At 42.6% G+C, this 21,698-nt stretch overlaps 1 protein-coding gene across 1 annotated transcript; it reads right to left on the reverse strand.

Annotated features, from left to right (window-relative positions):
• Positions 1–2,735: 2,735 nt before the first annotated feature.
• On the reverse strand, positions 2,736–18,988 carry SUCLG1 (succinate-CoA ligase GDP/ADP-forming subunit alpha). The gene is made up of 9 exons (XM_057390505.1): positions 18,880–18,988; positions 10,490–10,593; positions 9,498–9,614; positions 8,773–8,985; positions 8,627–8,684; positions 6,241–6,324; positions 5,470–5,621; positions 4,770–4,958; positions 2,736–3,794 (listed from the first exon to the last, which is right to left on the reverse strand). Exons 1-9 carry the CDS (start codon positions 18,932–18,934, stop codon positions 3,768–3,770), a joined length of 999 nt encoding a protein of 332 aa, XP_057246488.1. The 5' UTR covers positions 18,935–18,988; the 3' UTR covers positions 2,736–3,767.
• Between the last annotated feature and the right edge of the window lie 2,710 nt (positions 18,989–21,698).

Here is a 21,698-nt window from a genome sequence, read left to right on the forward strand (position 1 = left end):
CACACACACACACACACAAAACAACCCAGCAAAAAAATTAAACATAATCCTGGCACAATTTTGAGCAAGTTCCCTGAGGTTTTTAACTTGAGCAAAACTCTCGGATTTCCACTTCTGGGAAAATATGTTGTTTGCACCTCAAGTTCAAATGGGATGAGCTGACAAATTCCTTTCAAAAATTTTAAGTGTTTCAGCATTTCTGAGTGAAGAAATTTTCCAAAATTGCCGATACTGATTTCAGGTCAATTCAACACTAAACCAAACTCACAGASATACAAGGAGAGGGATATCCTGAAGTAACCTCTCCCTAAAAATGGTACCTAACAGGTTTTAATCCCTGTATCACAGAACTACCTCCATCACACATTTAGTCACAGAGCTCCATGTTTCATCATCCAGCCCACACAGGAAAAGGAGGAAGAGGCAGMTAATTTCAGGACAGTGCATTATTTACCCTACATTGTGAAATTCCCCCACCACTCACCTTAATCAGCCCTTTCGGAAGAGTTGTCAGAGCCCTGGACTGCACAGAGCAAAGGCTGGATGTAAATAAAACAGCAAATTCCAAACAGGATCATGCCTGTAGCCTTAATTACAGACCAACTGCACCACCCTGCACTGGGATATAATCCCTGATAAATAGTTTAACTGCTTATTCAATAACTCAGGAAAAACATTTATATAATAAGGCCAGTAGCATAAATCTTATTTAATTGCTACCAGAGTGCTGCAAGTTGATGTTCAAAAGTCTTTTAAGTTTTTTGGTGTTAAAATTTCGGTGGAGAACATCAGACCTGGATAATCTTCCCTCTTCACCAGCCATTTCTAGTGAAGAAAGCCAGAGGCTGGGTCAGGCACTCCCAGATCTGTACAGATGCTCCATGAGGAACAGCCCAATGTGTAAAACAGCTGGAATCTGCTGCTGCCATCTTCCAAAATCACCTGCAGGCCCCTGCCCCTGGTATCAGACACCCCTTCCTGGGAAAAGCTGCCATCTAATCCTGACCAGAAACAGGCAGCAGGAAAGGCAAGGTGATGGTAAACTAAGCAAATTATTTTATTATATTATAGCACAAGACTTCATTTCACAGTTTCAACAATATTAAGACCTTGTTCTTTGGCCATCACAAGTTGGCCACTGCTTTGAACCCATCAGTACAGAAGTCAAAGGTTCTTGAAACCCCTTGAAATGTGTCTTTTTCTGGCGTTTTCTGGCACAATTTGCACTAACACTTGGCTGCTACCAGGGGATCCAAGTATAGAAAGYATTAGGGATCATCCAAAGGCAAATATTGTCCAGTAAGAGAAAAAAAATCCAAGGGGGTCTCTACATCCTACTCTCTTTGTTGAACAAAATCAGTATGGCAATAAATTTCCCTCACCAAAATGACCTTCCAGAATTCATCTCTCAAAAGTGAAAATTATTTATGGATTGACGCCACTGTGAAGTGTAAACAAGAAACACAAAAAGGACTATTTCATAAAATGTTATGAGAGAACACCAACACTGGCAGTATTTCTCTTGCACATGAAAACTCCCTGGGTTATAGGTTATACCAGGTTAACGTTATATAGGTTAACTACTAGGTTATAAAGTAGCAATAGGTTTAAGGCTCAACACTAATTTAAGTTTTGCCTTTAAAAAAAAAATAAATAAACAATTTTCCAGATCASATTGCTCAAAATATTTATTCACAACATATGGTACTAAACAGATGTGAATATGTTTTCCAAAGAGACGCTGTCATTAATTAGCTGGTATTTGTCAAGTGCACATGTTTTAGGCAGCAAGAGAAAACTGCTCAGACCAAGACTTTCTATCAGACAAGTTCAGGGGCCCTCCCCATGTGAGGTGACACCAGTTCCAGGTTGGTACAAACTGCAGCCCCAGGCTGGAGCAGCTCCAGGCAGCTGCTGAGGAGCAGCAGTGGACACTGCAGCAAACCTCAGAACCAMGGGTGAATTGTTAAACCCATCCTGAGATTTCAAGATAGAAGGAAACACTTTCTCAGGGTGCAGCAACCATTAAGAGTTCATGGCTGTCTTCTAAAATAGCTGGTGCCTCTGAAAGAGCTTCCAAGGAGCAATCCCTAGCAGGAAACCTTCTTCACCTCAGCTGGCCTGAAAAGCATCTGTTWTAAGGCTGACATTGAGGCAGTTCATCACAGAGCATTGCCCATCCCAAAGGGCACCAGCACTGCATGACAATGAGTTACTCTGATTATCAGAGGCTCCTATCAGGCTCATAAGAAAACTGGCTGCAATTTCCTGACACTCACAGCTGAGGAATTGCACTCTTGCACAGACTGAGACAGTTTAGCACTGCTATTTCTCTAAAGGGCACCCGTCGGTCTTTCTGCTCCAGATTAAAGGCATTACCAGCAAACTGAGCAGATCTGGTAAAAAAAACCTCATCTGTTGTCATAACCTTTACCAAATGATTTACTGCTCAATCCTGCCTTCAGCTGTCCAGTGACAGGTGTCAGCTTCGTTTGAGTAAATCATTCCAAGGTGAACAATGCAGCACCTGGTCTGTGTGTCCCTGACCCACCTTGCTGATGTCAGACCATACATCAAGTGCAGAGACAGGACCTGGCCCTTCTGCACTTCATCAGGGCTTAGCTCTAGGAGCTGCAAATGTCAGTATTGACACACCTGCTTGCTTCAGGAAGAGAAATYCCACAGGGATTTGAGCAGGAAAACCAAGAACAGCTTTAAATAAATAACGACACGAGTTTTCGTAACAGCACCTTTATGGAACACAAGGTTAGCTTTAAACAAGTGCCAGGTTACATGAACTTTCAGTCCTCTATATAAAGCAATCTGGGGTTTAGTCCATCCTGATAAAACTCGCAACATTTATAGGCACAATACTTGGGCTATATCCACAGTAAAAAAAAAAGAGGGGTTTCCATTACAGTGCTGGGAGTGGTTAACAAGAAAGTTACTTTAATATGTTATTTTCTAGAGAATAATAATTCTCCACTATGTCCCATTGTTACTTGAATTTCAGAACATGAGCAGTGCAATGCTAGTTAAGATAAAGTGTAAATTAGGATAATGTAAGCTAAAGACCAAATATTCTTCATMGTTACAGACAATTTTGAATATATATTTTGCATATGAAATTATATTAATTTTTATCAATAACAATTCCATCTCTATACACAACAAACAGAATTCCTTGCAAGTAGAGGACTGCACTGTGCCTGGCTASTCAGCCTTGAAGAAAAAGTCTGGACCTCAGGCATATCCAGCTACGTGGATCAACAGCAATCCCTTCAGATCCAGCAGCTTTGGTTTAATGGACGGAAACTTTGGCCTATTGTTGTTCAAAGGTACTTGCCAGCAACGAACAAGTAGGACTGGATTTCTTAAAAATAAAGCCAAGTGTGGTTAYCTGCATAAAGTCAGTGCCTTGATCCTTAAAAGCAGCTCTACAAGCAACTTTACCTTAAAAAGGGGCAGTGCTTAAGWTACAAAAGATTTTGTTTGTGCTGACCGAAGAAACGGCTCTGCTTCAGGAATTCAAAAGATGGATCAGATTGAGTAGTAGATTTATTAATTTGCTGTGATTTACAATGGGGTGACAACGTCTGAAACAAGGAGACATCGAAACAGGTTTAGCCAGGAGGTTTRTGGCTTCCAAGTCGAATTCATTGACCAGTGTCAATTCATTGGGGCAACTGAAGATTAGCAGACAAAAGGTAAGCRGAGGCCGGGTGCTGCACTGGTGTTTTGGAGACAGTATTCCAAAGTGTCTTCTCTCACAGCAATTTCCTCTTCTCAAACTCCTGCAAAGAGCACACAGATGTTACCAGTGGGGAAAACAGAAAATGCTCCTATTACTCTTTTATTTCAAATTACTTTGTATTTATCAYAGCAAATCTGATGTTAAGAACTAAAAACTGGTATTAAAAATTAAAATATAAAAGGCATGAAGCGTGCATGTTAGGGGAAAGAAAAATAACCATTCTCCCACCTCACATTAAGAAACCAGCTCTGGAAAGCCAGACTGCAGTCAGAGCCAGACTGCAATGCTGTCAAGGAACCATTTGCTCCCAGGCACAGCATAATGGGCTTGATAAACACCAATTCTGCATCACAACTGCAGTAGAATCCTTCCAGTAAAGGACTCCAGCCAGAAAGCAACAAAAGAAAGATTTTCATTTTAGTAAAGAAAAAGCACAACAGAGGAAGGGAAGAAGCCCACAGCAACCTGTGGAGATGCTGTACTGTACAGTCACCASAGGAAACAAAAAATACCTAGCAGGGCTGAATTATGCATGTCCTCTAGCTGTGAAGCAATCCCTTTCTTTGGATATGAATTAAGTAAAATGCAAATAATCCCATTCCACACCTCAGTTTTTCAGCTGTATATATTCAACCGTAACTCTGAATTAAATGCCAAGGCTCCCCTTCCTCAAACACCCTATTTAGAAATAATGTTCTCATATTTTAAATTAATTCAAGCTCTTTGCATCCAGAAAACAATTTCAACAAGTTGCCACGCTTGAAAGCAGAATGTAATCTCTTCTCTATTTTGCTGCGTTTACTTTTCTATAAAACACTATTAAATAAAACTGTGTGCACGTATCTTTTATGCAGTYATTTCATAATTTGTCTATAGAGTTTTGTCCAGTTAATAGAGTTCTAATGTTTAAGCAAGTTCAGAGCAACAGAGCATCTGAGTAAGGGAAGTACCCCCAACTCGTATTCTCTCAGAAGTGGCTTCTTGCTCTGGATGAGCTGATTTCTGAAGAACCAACCTTGTAGATGGTGCTGCCCAGCTGAGCAGGGGACATGCTGACCACAACCCCTGCACTCTGGAGGGCTGCAATCTTCTCCTTGGCTCCCCCCTTTCCCCCAGCAATGATGGCCCCAGCGTGGCCCATCCGCCGGCCCGGAGGAGCTGTCAGGCCAGCTATGAAGGACACCACTGGCTTGGCATTGGGGCCCTGGAAGAGAAAAATGTGTTACATGAAGGAGGATGAGTGAAAAAGCAGTTCCAGGTGGCAGATTGTTCATTTTGTATTTTTTATTTAGATATCAACTAGCTAGGCAAAGTTATCAAACAGCTTAGACAGCACAAAGGAGTGTGGAATATTTTCTCTCCTGATAATCATCATAAACCAGAAGCAAATAGGAATTTAAAATCTCTCTATACATSCATGCATACTACAAAAAAAAAATCACTAAAAATAGTTACAGGAACAAAAATCTAAAGTTGACACTGCTCTCCAGTTCACAGAACCATAGAATATGGTTGGAAAGACCTCTAAGATGACCAAGTCCAACCATTAGATTTAATCTGAACAACATTCTTAATTACAACTTTTTCTTTTAAAAAACCATACCATCTGAATGTTTTGTAAACAGAGATGAGAGACTGAACTGAGTTTTCCTTGATGTGGCAAACGAATCTGGCTAACTATGAAGGTGTCTGGTAGCAAAGTGTTTAACACTTACAGAATTATTTTCTTTCAAAAATGCTGCTGCATCTTCTTCAGCATTTCCTCCAATCTCCCCGATCAATATGATCCCCTCAGTTTTAGGATCCTTCAGGAAGACATCGAGGCAGTCAATAAAATTAGTTCCATTGAAAGGATCACCTCCAATCCCTGAAAAAAAATTGAAACCACAAAAAAAGTGCAGGTGAAGGTAACGATATTGCATTTTATGACTGAGGCTTCAAAAGAAATTTCAGCAAGAGGAGTACTCCCAAAGGCTCATAAGACAGGCAGCTCTGAAGGCTCTACACAAGTCACAGGGTATCAAATTCCTACTTCAAATACCTCCCCCACAATTTACAGAAAGCTCTGATATCTGAATGTTTACCTTTTAAACCATAAACAAAATATTATGAACACAGCAGGACCAATAGCCMAGCTCTAGAATTTTATTGTCAGGAAATTGAATTTGTCTAACACAGCCAACTAAATGCCTAAGAATGCCTTATCCTTTTAAAAAAAAATAAACTTCTTGGTGCAGCCTGTTTCCAAATTGGCATATTTGCTGACAGTTCTCTGTTCAAAGTTGGTTTTAAGGCTTTTATTAACCTGATGTGGAACTGATAACAGAGAAGGGCTATACTCTGCACAGCACCTAGTGATCTCATTTCTCAACAAAACTGCCATTCAGCAAATTCTACACTTGTAAAAAGGCTTTATTTTGGATTTATGCTTGTCAAGCAGAAGCAGATTAGTCTAGGTCCAACAGGGTGATTCTGAGGGAACCTACCAACGCAGAAAGACTGCCCCAAGCCAACTTGTGTTGTCTGATGAACAGCTTCATATGTCAGGGTTCCAGATCTTGACACAATACCTTGAGGAAAGAAAAGAAAACAAACTCAGCACTAACACAGCGTGTGATTAGAAGCAGCTGTTCTTATATTAATGAAAATCACCCCAGTACATGACATGAGATTCCAGGTTTTTCAGCTGTCCTTGCCAAAACTCTGTAAAATTCTATCTGTACTATTTCTTGGTTGCCACCCTTTGACACTTAAATGTCAATGGACTAAACCTACCCAGGAAGTCAGTAACATTTTTTGTCACACTAAAGCCTGACCAGGAAAGAAAAACTGAAAAAAATAGAAGAAGATACTTCTTATCTTGAATGGAAGTAACTGATGCAGTGGACTTTAAACAGAGTCACAGTTCAACAGTTAATAAGAGAATTCTGTATTAATCACAYCCCCAGTATGGCCAGGCACACAAGAGATCCTCAAGAACACAAAAATGCTGTGCAAACGCAAGTTATCACTATTAAGATATTTGTTGCTGCTCTACAGAACACATTTGGTTTTGACATTACCATATTACAAGAGATCACAACGCCAGTTTTAAATTCAGGATGGAAGGTAGCACAGAGCTTACAGCAGGGGTAAAATATTTGCATGTCTTTTTGTTAATTTTTTCAAATCAAGACTTCTGTTAACACTACAAAAGGAGAGGCTTTCAGAAAAAACAAACATCATCTTCCATCTAACAAGGAATATAGTACATACATTGCATGAACAGAGGAGAAAATACACCACGAACAGCCCTTAGTTTTATCAACTATTTATACTGTTGGCCWGCTCAGATGTGTTCTAGCACAGGGTTTTTTTCTTGCTATGTTTGAAAAGGCCTCCCTGTTTACCATTAAGATCAGATTGCCTCAGAGAAGCTACAGATGAAAGTCCAAAGACTGTGGCTATTTTTATACCTTGCATCACAGTATATTCAGATGRTTCTTGGATGCCTCACAGCAATAGAAAGCTGGGGAGCACATCACCAAAGGTCACAGTGAKAGATGAAACTGAGAGGGGAGCAAAGCTACTTTTTTATTCCTTGATCCTTGGATACCATTGAAAACATTTCCAGCAATGACAGAGCTACTGGAYTCAAGATTTTAAATATTCTTTTGCATCTGATGTGCCTTGCATTCAGATTCTAATAACTTGTGACTGCAACACATTTCTTRTATGTTTAGAAAATCTGAACCAAAGTTTGATTCAGAAGGGAGCTCAGGGCAACATTCATTGATGTTACCTTCTATAGTCGTAGACCAACGTCTCAGTGGTTTTTATAAAGGACATAATTGCAGCCATTTGATTTTTCAATTCCAGGTTTAMAGGCGCTTGTGAAAGCTGGAGGAGGAACATGAGTGCAAACACATCTTCCAGCATTCCCTAGGTACAGTCTATTCTCMAGTCAGAAGTGGTTAAGTTGCAGAGACAGCTCCTCATAGTAGAAAAACTGCATGGAGTCCCTGTAGCTCAACAGCATTGAAAAAGCTTTCCCACAATAAACACACTTCCCATCAAAAAAACTGGTGATGTTATAAAGGGTACTACTGTGAAGCTGGTTACCTGACAGGCAACAGCAGCATATGCTGTCTACTGAATGTTTCTGAAGCCCTACTTGAGTACAAATGTGTATTTTGGAAGAATTTTCTTTGCAGGTCCTGAACTGCATTATTTGAAAAAAAAAAAAAATCAAGTTGTTATTCCTACAATTTACAACAAGGAGCTGATAAAAGTCAGGACAAGAGACTTGCATGTAACAGGGTGTGTAACTCATTACACACAGGGGATGTGACTAACACTGTCTATGAACAAATCACTGCCTTTCTGCCCCTAACCACACTGCCTGAAAATTGGGTATATTTGTCACTTCCACTTGTGATGGTTTCATAGGTGTCTAAATTATCGTGTTATAAACTTGCCTGCAGTCTCCTCTCTTTGCTGTAATGCTGAGATCAATACAAGTGTAGGATCCCAGTCCTAAGGAGCCAAGCTGTTGGAAGGAATAATGTAAGAGAACTTAGTGCTCTCAAATCCCAAGAAAAATGGAAGTTTCCTCCAGACTCTCCTTTAAGGATACCAAGTCAATCACATTACCTAAGGAAATTCCCAGCTGCTTTGTCTGCACCATCAGTTCCCTGTGCCCACTACAGAAGACTTCCTCATTTTGGCCTTCAGGATTGATAATGCCAAAATTTATGTACAAACTGAGGACAGACAAGCTGTCCCACAGTGTTAYCAACTCTCTCCAGGGCAAGATGTGCCTTGCCCCACAAGGAAGAACATTAGAACACTAAACTTGTGTTTTASATGACGCATAAATATTCAAAAACTCACCAATTCTTCCTTTCTTGTGAATGTGACCAGGCATGATACCAATTTTACATTCTCCAGGCTAAGGAAAGAGTGGGAGAAGTCAGATGGAACATTCAAACCACCACTAGGAACAGTTCAGCCTTGGACCAAAGCCAGAGATCACTTACATTGATGACTCCGGGGCAGTTGGGGCCCACCAGCCGGGTTTTATTCTGCCGCACCAGTTTGTGTTTGACCCGCACCATGTCCTGCTGGGGGATACCTTCAGTGATGCACACCACCAGGGGCATTTCTGCATCGATGGCCTCRTTGATGGCAGCAGCAGCAAACGGGGGAGGGACGTAGATAACAGTGGCTGAAGCACCCGTTTGTTCTTTGGCCTGCAACGGACACAACAAAAATCATGTCGTGTGTTTAGTGGGGCTGAAGAGAACGTTTGACAACAAGCCATTTAAAAATACATCCATTCTCAGGCATGAATTAAGGATCTGCATTAATTTACTATCATCTGAGCAAGTTTAAATTCCCTGAAGATTGGACACAACCAGGGAACTGAGAACTGACAACTCTCTGGAAGGGATCTGCCCCATGATCATCCCCATCATAAACACTCTTACATAACAGTTTGCTAAAAATTCATCATGCACACCAGAATCAATCAAAAATCAGCTGCATTCATAAAGCAAATGTACCCAGACTCTGTGAACTGCACAGTGGAAGCCAAACTCGTGCCTGACCACCCTGAATGCACCCTCTCTTACAAAGCTTCTATTTCACTCTTTGTCCTGTGATATCCATGGCTCAAATATTTGTCTCTCCAGTGTGAGCAATGAAATAAGGAGCCCTTCAGCAGCTTTAAACTCTGTGCCCTCCAGTCACTGCTGCAAATTACCTCCTTCACAGAATTAAACACAGGCAGACCTAGATGAGTTTTTCCCCCTTTCCCTGGAGAAATTCCTCCAACTAGATTGGTGCCATAGTCCAATGCCTGCTGGCTGTGAAAGGTGCCCTACAAGAGAAAAACAAGTAAATTTAGAAGTCATGTAATAGCAAATAAAGTTAACCAAAAAGTTTTATTCTATCTATAATTCTGAAGGCATTTTATGGCACTTAAATTTACAATGAGAACAGAAGTCTTCCCTATATATGCACAATTAGATATTTTGAAGAGTACATCGATGGGGTTTAAATGCATTTGGAACAAGTTAATATGTTCTGCTTTTTTTTTTTTTCTTTTTTTTTTACACAGAGCACTGTGGTTTCATGCTAAAGGACATTCTGTTGTGTGCTGCTAATACACCCATAGACACAGCAGCCACATTTTCTTTTCCACATCAAATCTGGCAGATGACAAACACTGCAGTGAAATAGAAGAAATTARCATGCTCATCCATGACTAGCTGAGTTTCACAAAAGCAGGCTTCTCCCCCTGCAAATGTGGAAAAAAGTGAATCTGAGAAAATTATTAAATAACCTGAAATAAATACAAAAATTTAGTTCATAGCATTCATATTGAAATGCATCTGTGAAAGAGGCACTTCTAAAATGGTCAAGTCTTGGCAGTTTTTTTGCAAATATCCTTTTACAAAGAAACTATCCTTTTAGCTGTATACAATAAAAGTTCTTAAGATCAAAATGTAAAACAAGAATGAAAAGTACTATAATACAGATGACTCAAACCCAACTTTCAAGATTGTGCACAAGTATTTGGGCCAAAAACAGTAAACCACAGTGCTGAAGGGACTTTCTTGATGCTGAAGAAGTCCAGCTTTCTGTCAACACAGACAAAGGCAGTATATAATCCATTTCATATATTAGCAATTCATTTTTAGCAATTAATTTTCTGACTGAAAGGATGATAGAAGAAATAATTCATWAACATACCTGTTTGCCTGTAAAACCCTGACAGATAACCTTTGTGTTTTTGTTAACATACAGGTTTTTCCTGGATGCTGTGTAGGAGCAGTGTCTGACTCCATTCTGTTGAACTGGAGAGAGAAGAGAAGAGAGCACAAACCATTAATCCACTCCTTTGGTGGACTCTGAGTCAAAAAATGCCCCACCGAGTAACTGCATATCAATTAATCAAAAAATCCTGAGCAGCTCATGTTTTCAACAGCAGCTCTGCATCTTCATTCAATGTTTGTCATTCTAAGATATTAAACACCTGTAGCTCACCCTATGATGGTGATTTCTCAGTTTTCTACAAATTAGGGGAGGTATTTCYCACATTAAGTACTTAATATTAGGATTCCTGTCAACAAAGACAGAAACTTCTTAAGCACTACTTTCATTTGCAAATGAACATGTTTTTATCTTCTCAGAAATTCTGCAAAGTGACAAAGCAGAACTAAGATCTCAATATTCAGAGGCCGTTCTACAACTCCTGTGAATAGAGCACAATCCAGAGCAGAAAACAAGAAATACTGAGGAGCTTGAGGGTCCCTCAGCCCAGTAAAAAACCTAATGCCGAGTAAGACAGCAAGAGATCTTTTTCCAACAGATTCCTAGCTGTGGCATCACTGCTGGACACACATTTGGGCTCATGAGGAAACCCAGCTCTCCAGATACTCCACTAGAGTGATTTTCAATTTAGTTCTCACAATGCTGCTGCTGAAGGAAGAAAACAACTTCAATTGTAGAAAAAGAGCACAGTGCATGCTGGCAACAAAAAGCCAAGGGGAATGACTGCATCTGTGCTGAAAAGAAAGAAATGCTGACATCAAATGCATAGAATGGTACCAAAGAAGAAAGCTTGAGATGAGGAGGGAGAGGTCTTCTGATATAAATAGGGTGCACACCTACATTTATTGCAATATTCTTTTTCAAACACCATAGTTTTGAGGAGATCAGRACCAATTTACTTCCTGCAAGAGTTTAACATAAAAACCTTGATTTATACACAGAGTGAACCTTGGAAGGCACAATCCTAATACAGGATCCCAAATATATACACCAATATGTTACTATTTACCCCTTTAGCTCTTTCAAAACTTTAACAACAAAGACTTCAGGAAGTAAATAGTGAAGCTGGAATCAAAATAACAGATCCTGAATCATGGTCCCCAGACTGTTCCRTATACATACTCAGGCAAGTCTGAACAAGGGARGAATAWTTKTTTCTTTTTCTCTTTTTAGGAAGTCAAAGCTTTTAACAAGAAAGAAGGAAAGAAATATTCTTATAAACTGATAATGTACAGAATTTGTTAAGATGCATTATTAAATTCTTATAACAACACGATTTCTTAGGGTTAGACAATGCAAAAGATTTTCTAAGATCTATGYACATACACATTTCCATCACGCAACTGTACTACACTGCTTTTMTGCTTCAGTTGTATTCAAAAGAGTGAAAAGAAAGCCAAACCATRCCAGAAGCAGCCTACACACATCATTTGCTATTGCTAAATCTAAAGTCCTTACTCTGTTCTTAGAAAGCACTCACAAACCCAGGGTTTAACTSCAGCCACCTTCTGCTGTTCTCTAAGGAGCTGCAGAAAATCCTCAATTTCACACGGACACAAAGTAAAACCCCACAAAAAAAGGTAGACTAAGATGCAGTAAACTTGTAAGGAAAGTGGCAAAGTGCACTTTAGCTTAGTGACCTGCAGGGTTTTAACCTAAAGCACCACAAATGCTGTTGCAGAACTCATTATGCCAGGAAATACAGAGCACTAAAAGAAAAAATCCATGTGAAATCCTTAGGAAAAGCCACACAAAAGCCAACTATATCCTGGGCTGCATCCAAAGCAGTGTGGGCAGGTTGAGGGAGTGGATTCTGCCCCTCTGCCCCACTCAGGTGAGACCCCACCTGCAGAGCTGCTTCCAGCTCTGGGGTCCCAGCACAGGAGAACCTGGAGCTGCTGGAGCCAGTCCAGAGGAGGCACCAAGGTGATCAGAGGGATGGAGCACCTCTCCCATGAAGAAAGGCTGAGAGAATTGGAATTGTTCAGCCTTAAAAAGAAAAAGCTTTGGGGTGACTTTATTCCCTTCAATACCTAAAAGGAATTCACAGGAAAGATGGGGCAAGACTATTTGACAAGGGCATGTAATGGCAGGACAAGGAGGAATGGCTTCAAAGTGAAAGAGAGCACATTTWAAAAGGATATTAGGAAAAAGGTCTCTACTATAAGGGTAGTGAGGTATGGGCTGCTCAGAGAAGCTGTGGCTGCCCCATCCCTGGCAGTGCTCCAGGCCAGGTGGATGAGGCTCTGAGCAACCTGATCTACTGGAAGGTGTCCCGGCCCATGGCAGGGTGTTTGGAACTAAATGATCTTCAAGGTCCCCTTCCAAACCAAACCATTCTGTGATTCTATGGTTCCATGAAAATATGTCTAAGGCTGACATTTAATGAACATTTAATGACATTTAGTGCGAGGGTGAGGACTTGGCCTTCCTAGGCAGGGCTGCAAGGCCCTGCACCTGCATCAACTCAAAGGCACATCTGGTGAAGAGCAGCCTGCCTCCAGCAAAGGAGAGGCAAAATAAAAACAGGAACAGCTGGAACGCTGGTCAGGAGAGCAGAGAACAGATCTACCTGAGCCCAGCCACTCAGGCAATCCCTCATGGGCATGAGATGTGGCTGGGTGAAACCCAACCCTGAGGACAGCAGAGGATGATCCCCTTGGGAAGGAGATGTTACAGAATTGTCATCAGCGCTGCCCTGCAGAGAACACTCCAGGGAACGACTGAAATGGGTCTGCAAGGGGAAAGAACAAACAGGCAACACTAAACTGATTCAGAGCTAAGTTTTACAGAGTCTGTGCTACATCATKGACAAATCCACCTGCAAAGTAAGAGAGGGATGCTTGCTAGCCACATATCTCTCACTGAGCAACTTCAGAACTGCGAAAAAAAAGGAAAATAAAAATCACAGAATGGGTCAGGCTGGAAGAGGTCACAGTGAGTCATCTGGTCCAACCTCCCTGCTCAAGCAGGKTCATCCCACAGCACATTGCACAGGACTGTGCCCAGATGGTTCCTGAGTATCTCCAGTGAGGGAGACTCCAGAGTTGTTGACAAACTGACAAACAGCCACATTTCTCTACCCTTACAGCAAGTCTACACTCCCGTTTCAACTGTTCATTCCAGATTTTCAGAAATTTATAACATTGCACAAAAACGTTTCTGAAAGCTTAAGTTTGTCAATTCTCCATTTTCAGGAGACTGTATATTTTTCAAGGCTAAAAAGCTTTTGAGCATTTTCTAAAGAATCAAAAAAAATTTAGRCACTGATATCTAAAAGGCAGCTTAGAATTTAAGCTTTATGTGGATTTACTCTTGAAAATCATATGTGCCTCTTACATTATTATATGGCCCTGCTTCAGAGAAAATGCAGCTGGTTCAAAAAAGCCTGGCTACAGATTTGAGCCATTTGCTGTCTCCAGAGAGACACAGCTTATCATGGGCAAATATCTGGAGAGTAATATATTTTTGAAGCAATTTATGAARAAAGAACTAAAAATCACCTTGCAGTCTCTGGGCTGAATGAGTCTGAGTTTTGGGGTTTTTTTTTTAAAGTGGCATGATAGAGTTCTGTATTTCTGTTCCTGGCCCCGCCTACAGCAGAAAGGTTTGCCCCAGTTATCAGCAGAGTGGGAGCAGCAGGGGCATGGGTCAGGATGGGATTCTGCTCCACGTGGCACAAACAGCAAGTCCTGGGTGCAAGCAGCTGGCAATTTAGTTAGGACAGACACAAGATGAGAAGGARACAGGTGGAAAGCAGACATGGCATGCCTAAGTTCACAGCAGGTATGAGTCAGAAATAGAAGCCAAGTCTCAACTTCCACCCAGGACTTGCTTCACAACTTCCAAGTCCATTCAGACAATTGATTTTACTAGAACAAATTTGAGTGTTCAGGTGTAAACGCATCCTGCTTCAGGAAGACTGGAGAAAAAAAATTTAAAAAAAAACATTTGCTCTTCAGCTGTGAACCAGCAAAAGCCAAACCCATTGGTGATGCTATTTTAATGTTCACGCCTAAATTACAGGCCAAGTTACAAAGGTGAAGACTCCAGATGAAGTCCTAGAGCATAAGGACAAGACTTACCAAATCCAACTCTTCCCAAAAGCACAGGGGAAATGTTACATTTWCTCAGGTCAGAGTTCTAAAATAATATTACCATGTCCAACAAAGGGCTGTAATAGACCCTTTAGGAAAGTACATTAAAAATAAAATAAAAGACTGGACAATCTTTCCCAGGCACACTGTTCATTTCTGCCCCACCCCTGTTCAGTCTGTGGTTTAAAAATAAAGTTATGCAAATAACAAAATGCATTTGTTTTGGCTTTCCTGTACTTTAAATGCTGCACAGCTAAAAAGTGAGATGTACTGTGACAAGAGCCTACTCTGGTCCATTGTACAGGACCAAACAGTTAGGAAAAGTGCTCAAGCACCCAAGCCCTGCTGTCTCAGGAGAGACTTGAAAAGCAAGATCTAAATTTAGCAATGGGGTATAGGCCTGYAGAGGAAACACCAGCTGTTTTACAGTCAAGAAACCTTATCAGAAASTGAGGGACAGAATTACTCCAACACCATACACTGCTGGTAGTTACTCTAACATTTCCAGGGAATAAGGACCCAGCCAAGAGCAGAACTCACTGCAGGACAATCAATGGGAAAATCCACCTCCTTTACCTCTCTGGAAAAAACCTCACAATCCATAGGCTCAAGCCTTTAAGCTCACATGTGTATTCCAATTAACAAGCCTTTCTAGCAAAATACCTTATTATCATGAAGTCCAGATGAATTTACATGTTGAAAATAAAACTGACCCATTTACAAGGCACTTTAAAGCTCACATGGAATTTAAATACTGTTCACACTGAGCTTTCAGGCAATCCTTGAGCAGCAATACCTCACAGGCACAAAGATCATTTAAAACTATGTAACTCAATCTACATTTCAGAGAATCATGGAATGGTTTGGGTTGGAAGGGACCTTTAAAAGTCATCTTGTCCAACCCCTTTCTTATTTGGGTTGGGCAAACCAGGTGACAAGGGAGACACTAAGGGCTGAATCTCTTCTTCACTCAAACTACAGAAACCTCAAAACCTGTTATTTTCAGGACTTCTTGTAAGATTTCCTATGGACACAAATCCAATCTAAGTGCCTCCTTTTTACCCACATCTACCCCAGACCAAAAAAATTAAAAATTTGGAAGTTGAGGTAGTATCTGAGGGTGCTCACAAAACAAGTCCAATATAACAGCAAGGTGAAACAGCAGACTCCTCTCCAAAGGACCTGAGGTGACACCTACATTGCCAGCAGACTAAGTTGTAAGTGAAATTCTTCCTCTATTGCTCCCTGGAATAGCCAYAGAAATTGGAGATGAAGGAAGATACTGCTTTTCTTTTCTACTACCTAAGTAAAGAAAGAAGAAAGCCTTAGAAAACATAAGTGGAGGCCACTGCAGGGGAAACTCATGGAGGGACGGAGGTACAAGGAGCCCTACTTAAAATGCTGTCTTTTCTTCCACACACACATCCTAGGCCCACCTCTTTATCTTCCATCAGTCAAGGACCTTCAGCTTGCTTCTGGGAATTTCTTTCAATATTTTCTACATGTTTAATTTACATTGTTATGACCATYTCCTTTCTCCTTCCTCTGCCAACAAATGCAAGGCCTGAGGACACAACAGAAACAGTTCTGGGGAGCTCCTGACATGCAGGGGAGCATAAGCCCATCTCCAGAATTCACCCCTGAAGTTATCACTTACATCAGCAGAAGATGGTCCTTACTGACAAAGTTTTCATGCTGTTGAGGGATTGTTCAAAATACCTTTTGAACAAAACTCCTTTGTTTAAGAGGATTATGCACTCAGAGGATTCCTGTTTATCAGTCCCCAGGCTCTCTTCTCTCACCCTTCCCTTGCTAAATTCCTGTTAATTATGGAAACCCTATCTGWGACCATGAAATAGGAGTTGAGGAATTAAGTAAATTAGTCAGGCTGYAAAGGGCAGATGCAATGCCTACAATACACCCATCACAAAGAAACAAATCTAGGACTACTGGAAAATTACATTCAGAAAAATTTCAGTCCTTTCAACATGTTTCTTTCCTAATCAAAGAGTCTCTCCTCAGTAAAATCATCTTTCTTGTAAGCCAACAATCTGCTTTTCCCCATGTATTCTCCAATAAGAATGTGTGCAAGGAAAGGTTTGTGAGCTTTCCTCCCTCCACACTGTTGACATAAAAACAATTAAGGAATTCTTCAGTTTGGATTGTTATTTCGGCAGCAATCCTTTGCCAGGGTTACTCACATAATTATTGTAATCTTTTAATCTAAGAGCTCTCCAAAGCCTTCTAACACATCCAGGACATGGAATCCCTAATCCTGACTCTCCAGTCTGTTCAGGTGCCTAGAAAAACTCTGCAAGGCGGGGTCCAGACAAGCACAGGTTTCCCCTTACTCTGTCCATACACCAGCAGTGCTCTGAGCTGACCTTTGAGCAGCACTTACCACTCATTGACATATTTCATACTCCATTTCCACAAYTTCCTGATTTCAACCTTTGGGATAYACAYCCTGCATGTTTCCTTCAGGAGTGCACCAAGAAAAMCAGTTTTTATCTCTTTTGTAACAGAACACACTGGAAACTCGTGATTTCAAATCACAAAGAGAAACAGATGTTAATTGTTAGTGAAAATGTATGCACAAAGTCCAAATTTAAGGCTTCAACAGTCTTTAAAGGGTAAAAAGTATCAAACCAAGCATTTCCAATGAAGGACTATTTCATCTTGCAGCAGTTCCTGCAAAAGACTTCATGAACAGCTGCAAAAAGATACTTCTTGAGCCACTTAGATCTCCTCCTCCCTTCTACCCCTCAAAGTAATTTTAAGAACTATTCCCYGAATCTCTTACTGCTATTTGTAAAGGGAACAATGTGGAGTTTAAACATGTAAAACTGCACCCAAGAGTAGCTTTGCTGGGAGTATAAATTAAGCTAAATTGGAAGGTGCTACATTCCATCTGTTTCCCTCCATCAGAACCAATTCTCATCGGGCCCAGGGGAGCCAATTCAAAAAGCTGAAGTGGCAGAAATTAACAGCATAAATCGTTTACTGGTGCTGCTCATGGAGAACAAGAGGCAGGAACGGATACCCACCTGGACAGAAGGTGTGCCACAGAACTACTCAGAYCAGCTCATGGTGGAGAGATCATGTTACCAGACCTGCAAGTCAGCATCCCATCAAGACAAAAACMCTTYGTGTGCAGTGAAATGAGGTAGGTTAAAGTTTGTTCATTCATTTTCAGCTGCAAGAACCAGATTAATGCACAAATTCCTCTGCTTAGATTCCAAGTAAATGCTCTTGTGCCTGGGCACACCCACACTGATCTCACAGAATGTTTTTGGTTGAAAAGGACATTAAAGCWCTCCTGTTTCAATCTCCTACCATGGGCAGGGACACCTTCCACTACCCCAGGCTGCTCCACACCACATCCARCCTAACCTTGAACACTTCCAGGGATGGGGCAGCCAAAGCTTCCCCGGGAAACCAGTTCCAGTTACCTCACAGTAAAGAATTTCTTCCTAATACCCAATCTAAACTTACTCTCTTTCACTTTGAAGCCATTAGCCTTACTCTATCACTACAAGTCTCCTCTTCAAGAGGATGCAGCCCTAACTGCACAAAATAAAAGCACACTGGAATGGAAAAAAAAAGAGGGGGAAAAGCACTTTATTTTTCAGTGTGATGTTCAGAAGAACACATATTAAATATTTCGAGCTGAAGTATTAAGTCTCGGACTGCTCGTGTTCTCCACAAATGGAGGCCTGTGCTCTTATTCTTGGCAATAAAAAGAACTTTACCACGTTGTGCTGAAACCACAGGGCGCTTCAGGGGCCTCCACCCCTCGCAGTGACCAGCTCCAACTCTATGAGCTTCCTCCGGCCCTTGCCCTTTGGAGTCTTTCCGGGGCTCCAGCGCASAGAACAACCTTTCCGTGTCCCCACACCTGCGGCCGCCCACCCTCCACGGCAAAACTTCCCATTCCATTTACAAACAGCTCCCTCGCAGCCAGGCGTGCCCCTACCCCGAGGGAAGCGATCCCACCGTTTCCGAACCCCCAGCGAGAGCCCGGAGCAGCGGCGGGAGCAGCGCGGAGATCCCCGGGGACACCGCATGTCCCGCCCCGGTGCCCGCGGGCCGAGCGCGCCCGGCCCCGCTCTGCCGTGACCTTGCCCGGCGCTGCCCAACCCTGCCCGGCTGAACCCCGGCTCTGCCCGCGGCCCCCGCGGCGGGGCAGGGAGGGCTCGTCCCGGTACTCACGGCGGAGGAAGCGGCCGAGCAGGCGGGCGGCGGCGGCGGGGCTGCAGCGAGACATGGTCCCGTCCGCAATGACGGCGGCGGCGGCCCCGAGCTCGGCCCGCCCCGGCGGCGGAAGCGGCTCCGCGGAGCCTTCTGGGGGTTGTAGGCGCGGGAGCCGTGAGGGTGGGGAAGGGTTCTGAGGGCACCGAGACCCGGCATCGCCACCGACATGTCCAATCTGTCCTCAAACAGAGGGACGGTGACTGCGAGGGGATGTAGACTCCCTGGGAGGCCCAGCAGAGAGACCTCGGCAAATGAGAGGGGCTCTGCAATTTCCAACCACGTGGAGTTCAAGGAGGGAAAGCTCCGGATTCTGCTCCAGGGATGGGGCAGCCCTGGATGTACGGACAGAGCGGGGAATGAGGGGCTGGAGAGCAGCGCCGGGGAAAGGGACCGGGGGGTCCTGGTCAGGGGAAAGCTGAACATGAGGCAGCAGTGCCCTGGAGCCAGGAGGGACATCCCTGTCCTGGGGACATCCCTGTCCTGGGGACATCGGGAGGGACATCCCTGTCCTGGGGACATCCCTGTCCTGGGGACATCGGGCACAGCATCGCCAGAGGGCACGAAGGGCATTGTCCCGCTCTGCTCTGGGCTGGGGCGGCCTCACCTCTGTGTCAGCTTCGGGGGCCACAATGTAAAAAAGACATGGAATTATTAGAGAATATCTAAAAGAAGGCAACAAAAATGGTGAAGGGCCTTTGAGGGGAAGCCGTGTGAGGAGCGGCTGAGGGCACTGGGTCTGTTCAGCCTGGAGGAGACTGAGGGGAGACCTCAGTGCAGGTGCAGCTTCCTCGAGAGGGGCACAGGAGGGACAGACACTGATCTGTGCCCTGTGGTGACAGTGACAGCACCCGAGGGAATGGCCTCAAGTTGTGTCAGGGGAGGTTTAGGTTGGATATCAGGAAAAGGTTCTTCCCCCAGAGGGTGTTTGGGCACTGAACAGGCTCCCCAGGGCAGTGGGCACAGCCCCAGCCTGACAGAGCTCCAGGAGTGTTTGGACAATGCTCTCGGGCACAGGGTGGGATTGCTGGGATRGGGCCAGGAGTTGGATGGGATTATAATTCTGGTTCCCTTCCACCTCARGATATTCTGTGATCMACYTCACAGAATAACAGGATGGGTCAGGTTAGGAGGGACCACAKTGSGTTACCTGGTTCAACCTACACCATCAGCAGCCTCCAGAAACATGTCCTRTAAATATAACCAGTACTTCCTGATTAATTAATTGTATCCCTAAAACTGAGGCCAGAAGGAGGCCTTAATAAATGAAAATAATAAAAATGAAAATAAATTAAATGTACAGCTTTTTATGAGGTATAAATGATCCCCTTAGGAGAACACACACACACAGATTTTATAAGGAATTCCCTCACTACTAAAAGATTTATACCTCGATCCATTTCCAGATCAATTTTTTCCTTGAGGCTTTCGCTAAGGCTCTTGTGGGGATTATAGAATTTGAGTGAGAWGCCAATGCAGTGTCATTCTGCATACAGGAACATTTTGCTTGTTTGGTGTTTTTAATAGGATCATGTAAGATGAGGTTGGTGGTCTGGTTTTTTTAAAATCTTGATAGAAGAAACATCAGTCTTTTGCATTCAAAACCTGAATGCATACGGAGTCTTTTGACTCTGTAATTAATATCARTGCTGGTCATCATCACTCTACTGAAGTTCCAGGCTATGGAAACCAGCTGTACAATATGTAATTAGCCAGACATACATGGCATTGAGGAAAAAATAAACTTATTTTCAATTGTTTTAACRCAATGGTTTGGTTCCTGTCAGAGAACACTCTGTCCCACCAACATTAATTTTGCTGATTTAATCAACTGCCTAGAAAGAAACCATTCAGCCCGGAGTGAAACAAAGCAGCAATTAGCAACACTCAGGTAGCAGTGATGGGGGCGGCCTTACAAAGCTCAGTCAGACTCAGTTTAAGTGAGGTAGCCAAAGGAATAAGAAAGATTTGGGGGTATAGTCTAAGAACAATAATTTTCAACCATTTTAGCAAGCCCAAATGTGGGGTCAGTTCCTAATGCATTTTTATAAAGGACATCATTTTAAGAGAAACACAAACACTGTGGTGAGCTTTTCAGCAGGCAGAAATCCCTTGGGATAATCTTGTTGCCCAGAAAAGTTGTGAATTCCCTATCCCTGGTAGTGTTCAAGAGCAGGCTTGATGGAGCTCTGAGTAACTTGGTCTAGTGGGAGGTGTCCCTATGGCAAGGGGTTGGAACTTGATGGTTTTTAACGTCCCTTCCAACCCAAACCATTCTGTGTTTCTATGGCAGGAGCCACACACTTGATCCATACAATAAACCAATAAACTCAGGTATGTTAAAAAAGTTAGGGTTGTGATCAGCCTGGCATCTGTACAAACTGCCCAGTTGGTACAGCTACAAAGTGACTTTGTGGGCAGGTATTTAATAGCAYAAAATGCACCCCAGACTTCCCCTTCAGAATCCAAAACAGGTTTTTCTCCTGGTGTGGGGCTAGAAGACATCCCTTTGACAAATGCAGGTTCTAATAGGGAGGGTTTAGCAGGAAAGCCACCCTTAGAGGGAAAGCCTGTATTTAAGGAATTGCTAAACCAGGGCCTAGTTCTTCAGCTGGACCACTGCTTTCCTTTCCTTTGCAAAGAGCACAGAGAAATTCAGAGCTGAGGATTCCCTCTGGGGGAATTAGCCACACTTGTGCTTTAACCTACTTTATTTTTAACCTACAGCCCTGTGGTTTTTCAGTAACAGAGCCATGGCTGAGACCATCTGCTAAGGAATT

This window comes from Malurus melanocephalus, unplaced genomic scaffold (assembly GCF_030028575.1).
Source record: "Malurus melanocephalus ecotype Western Australia unplaced genomic scaffold, MMel_1.1 scaffold_27, whole genome shotgun sequence".
Classification (NCBI taxonomy): domain Eukaryota; kingdom Metazoa; phylum Chordata; class Aves; order Passeriformes; family Maluridae; genus Malurus; species Malurus melanocephalus.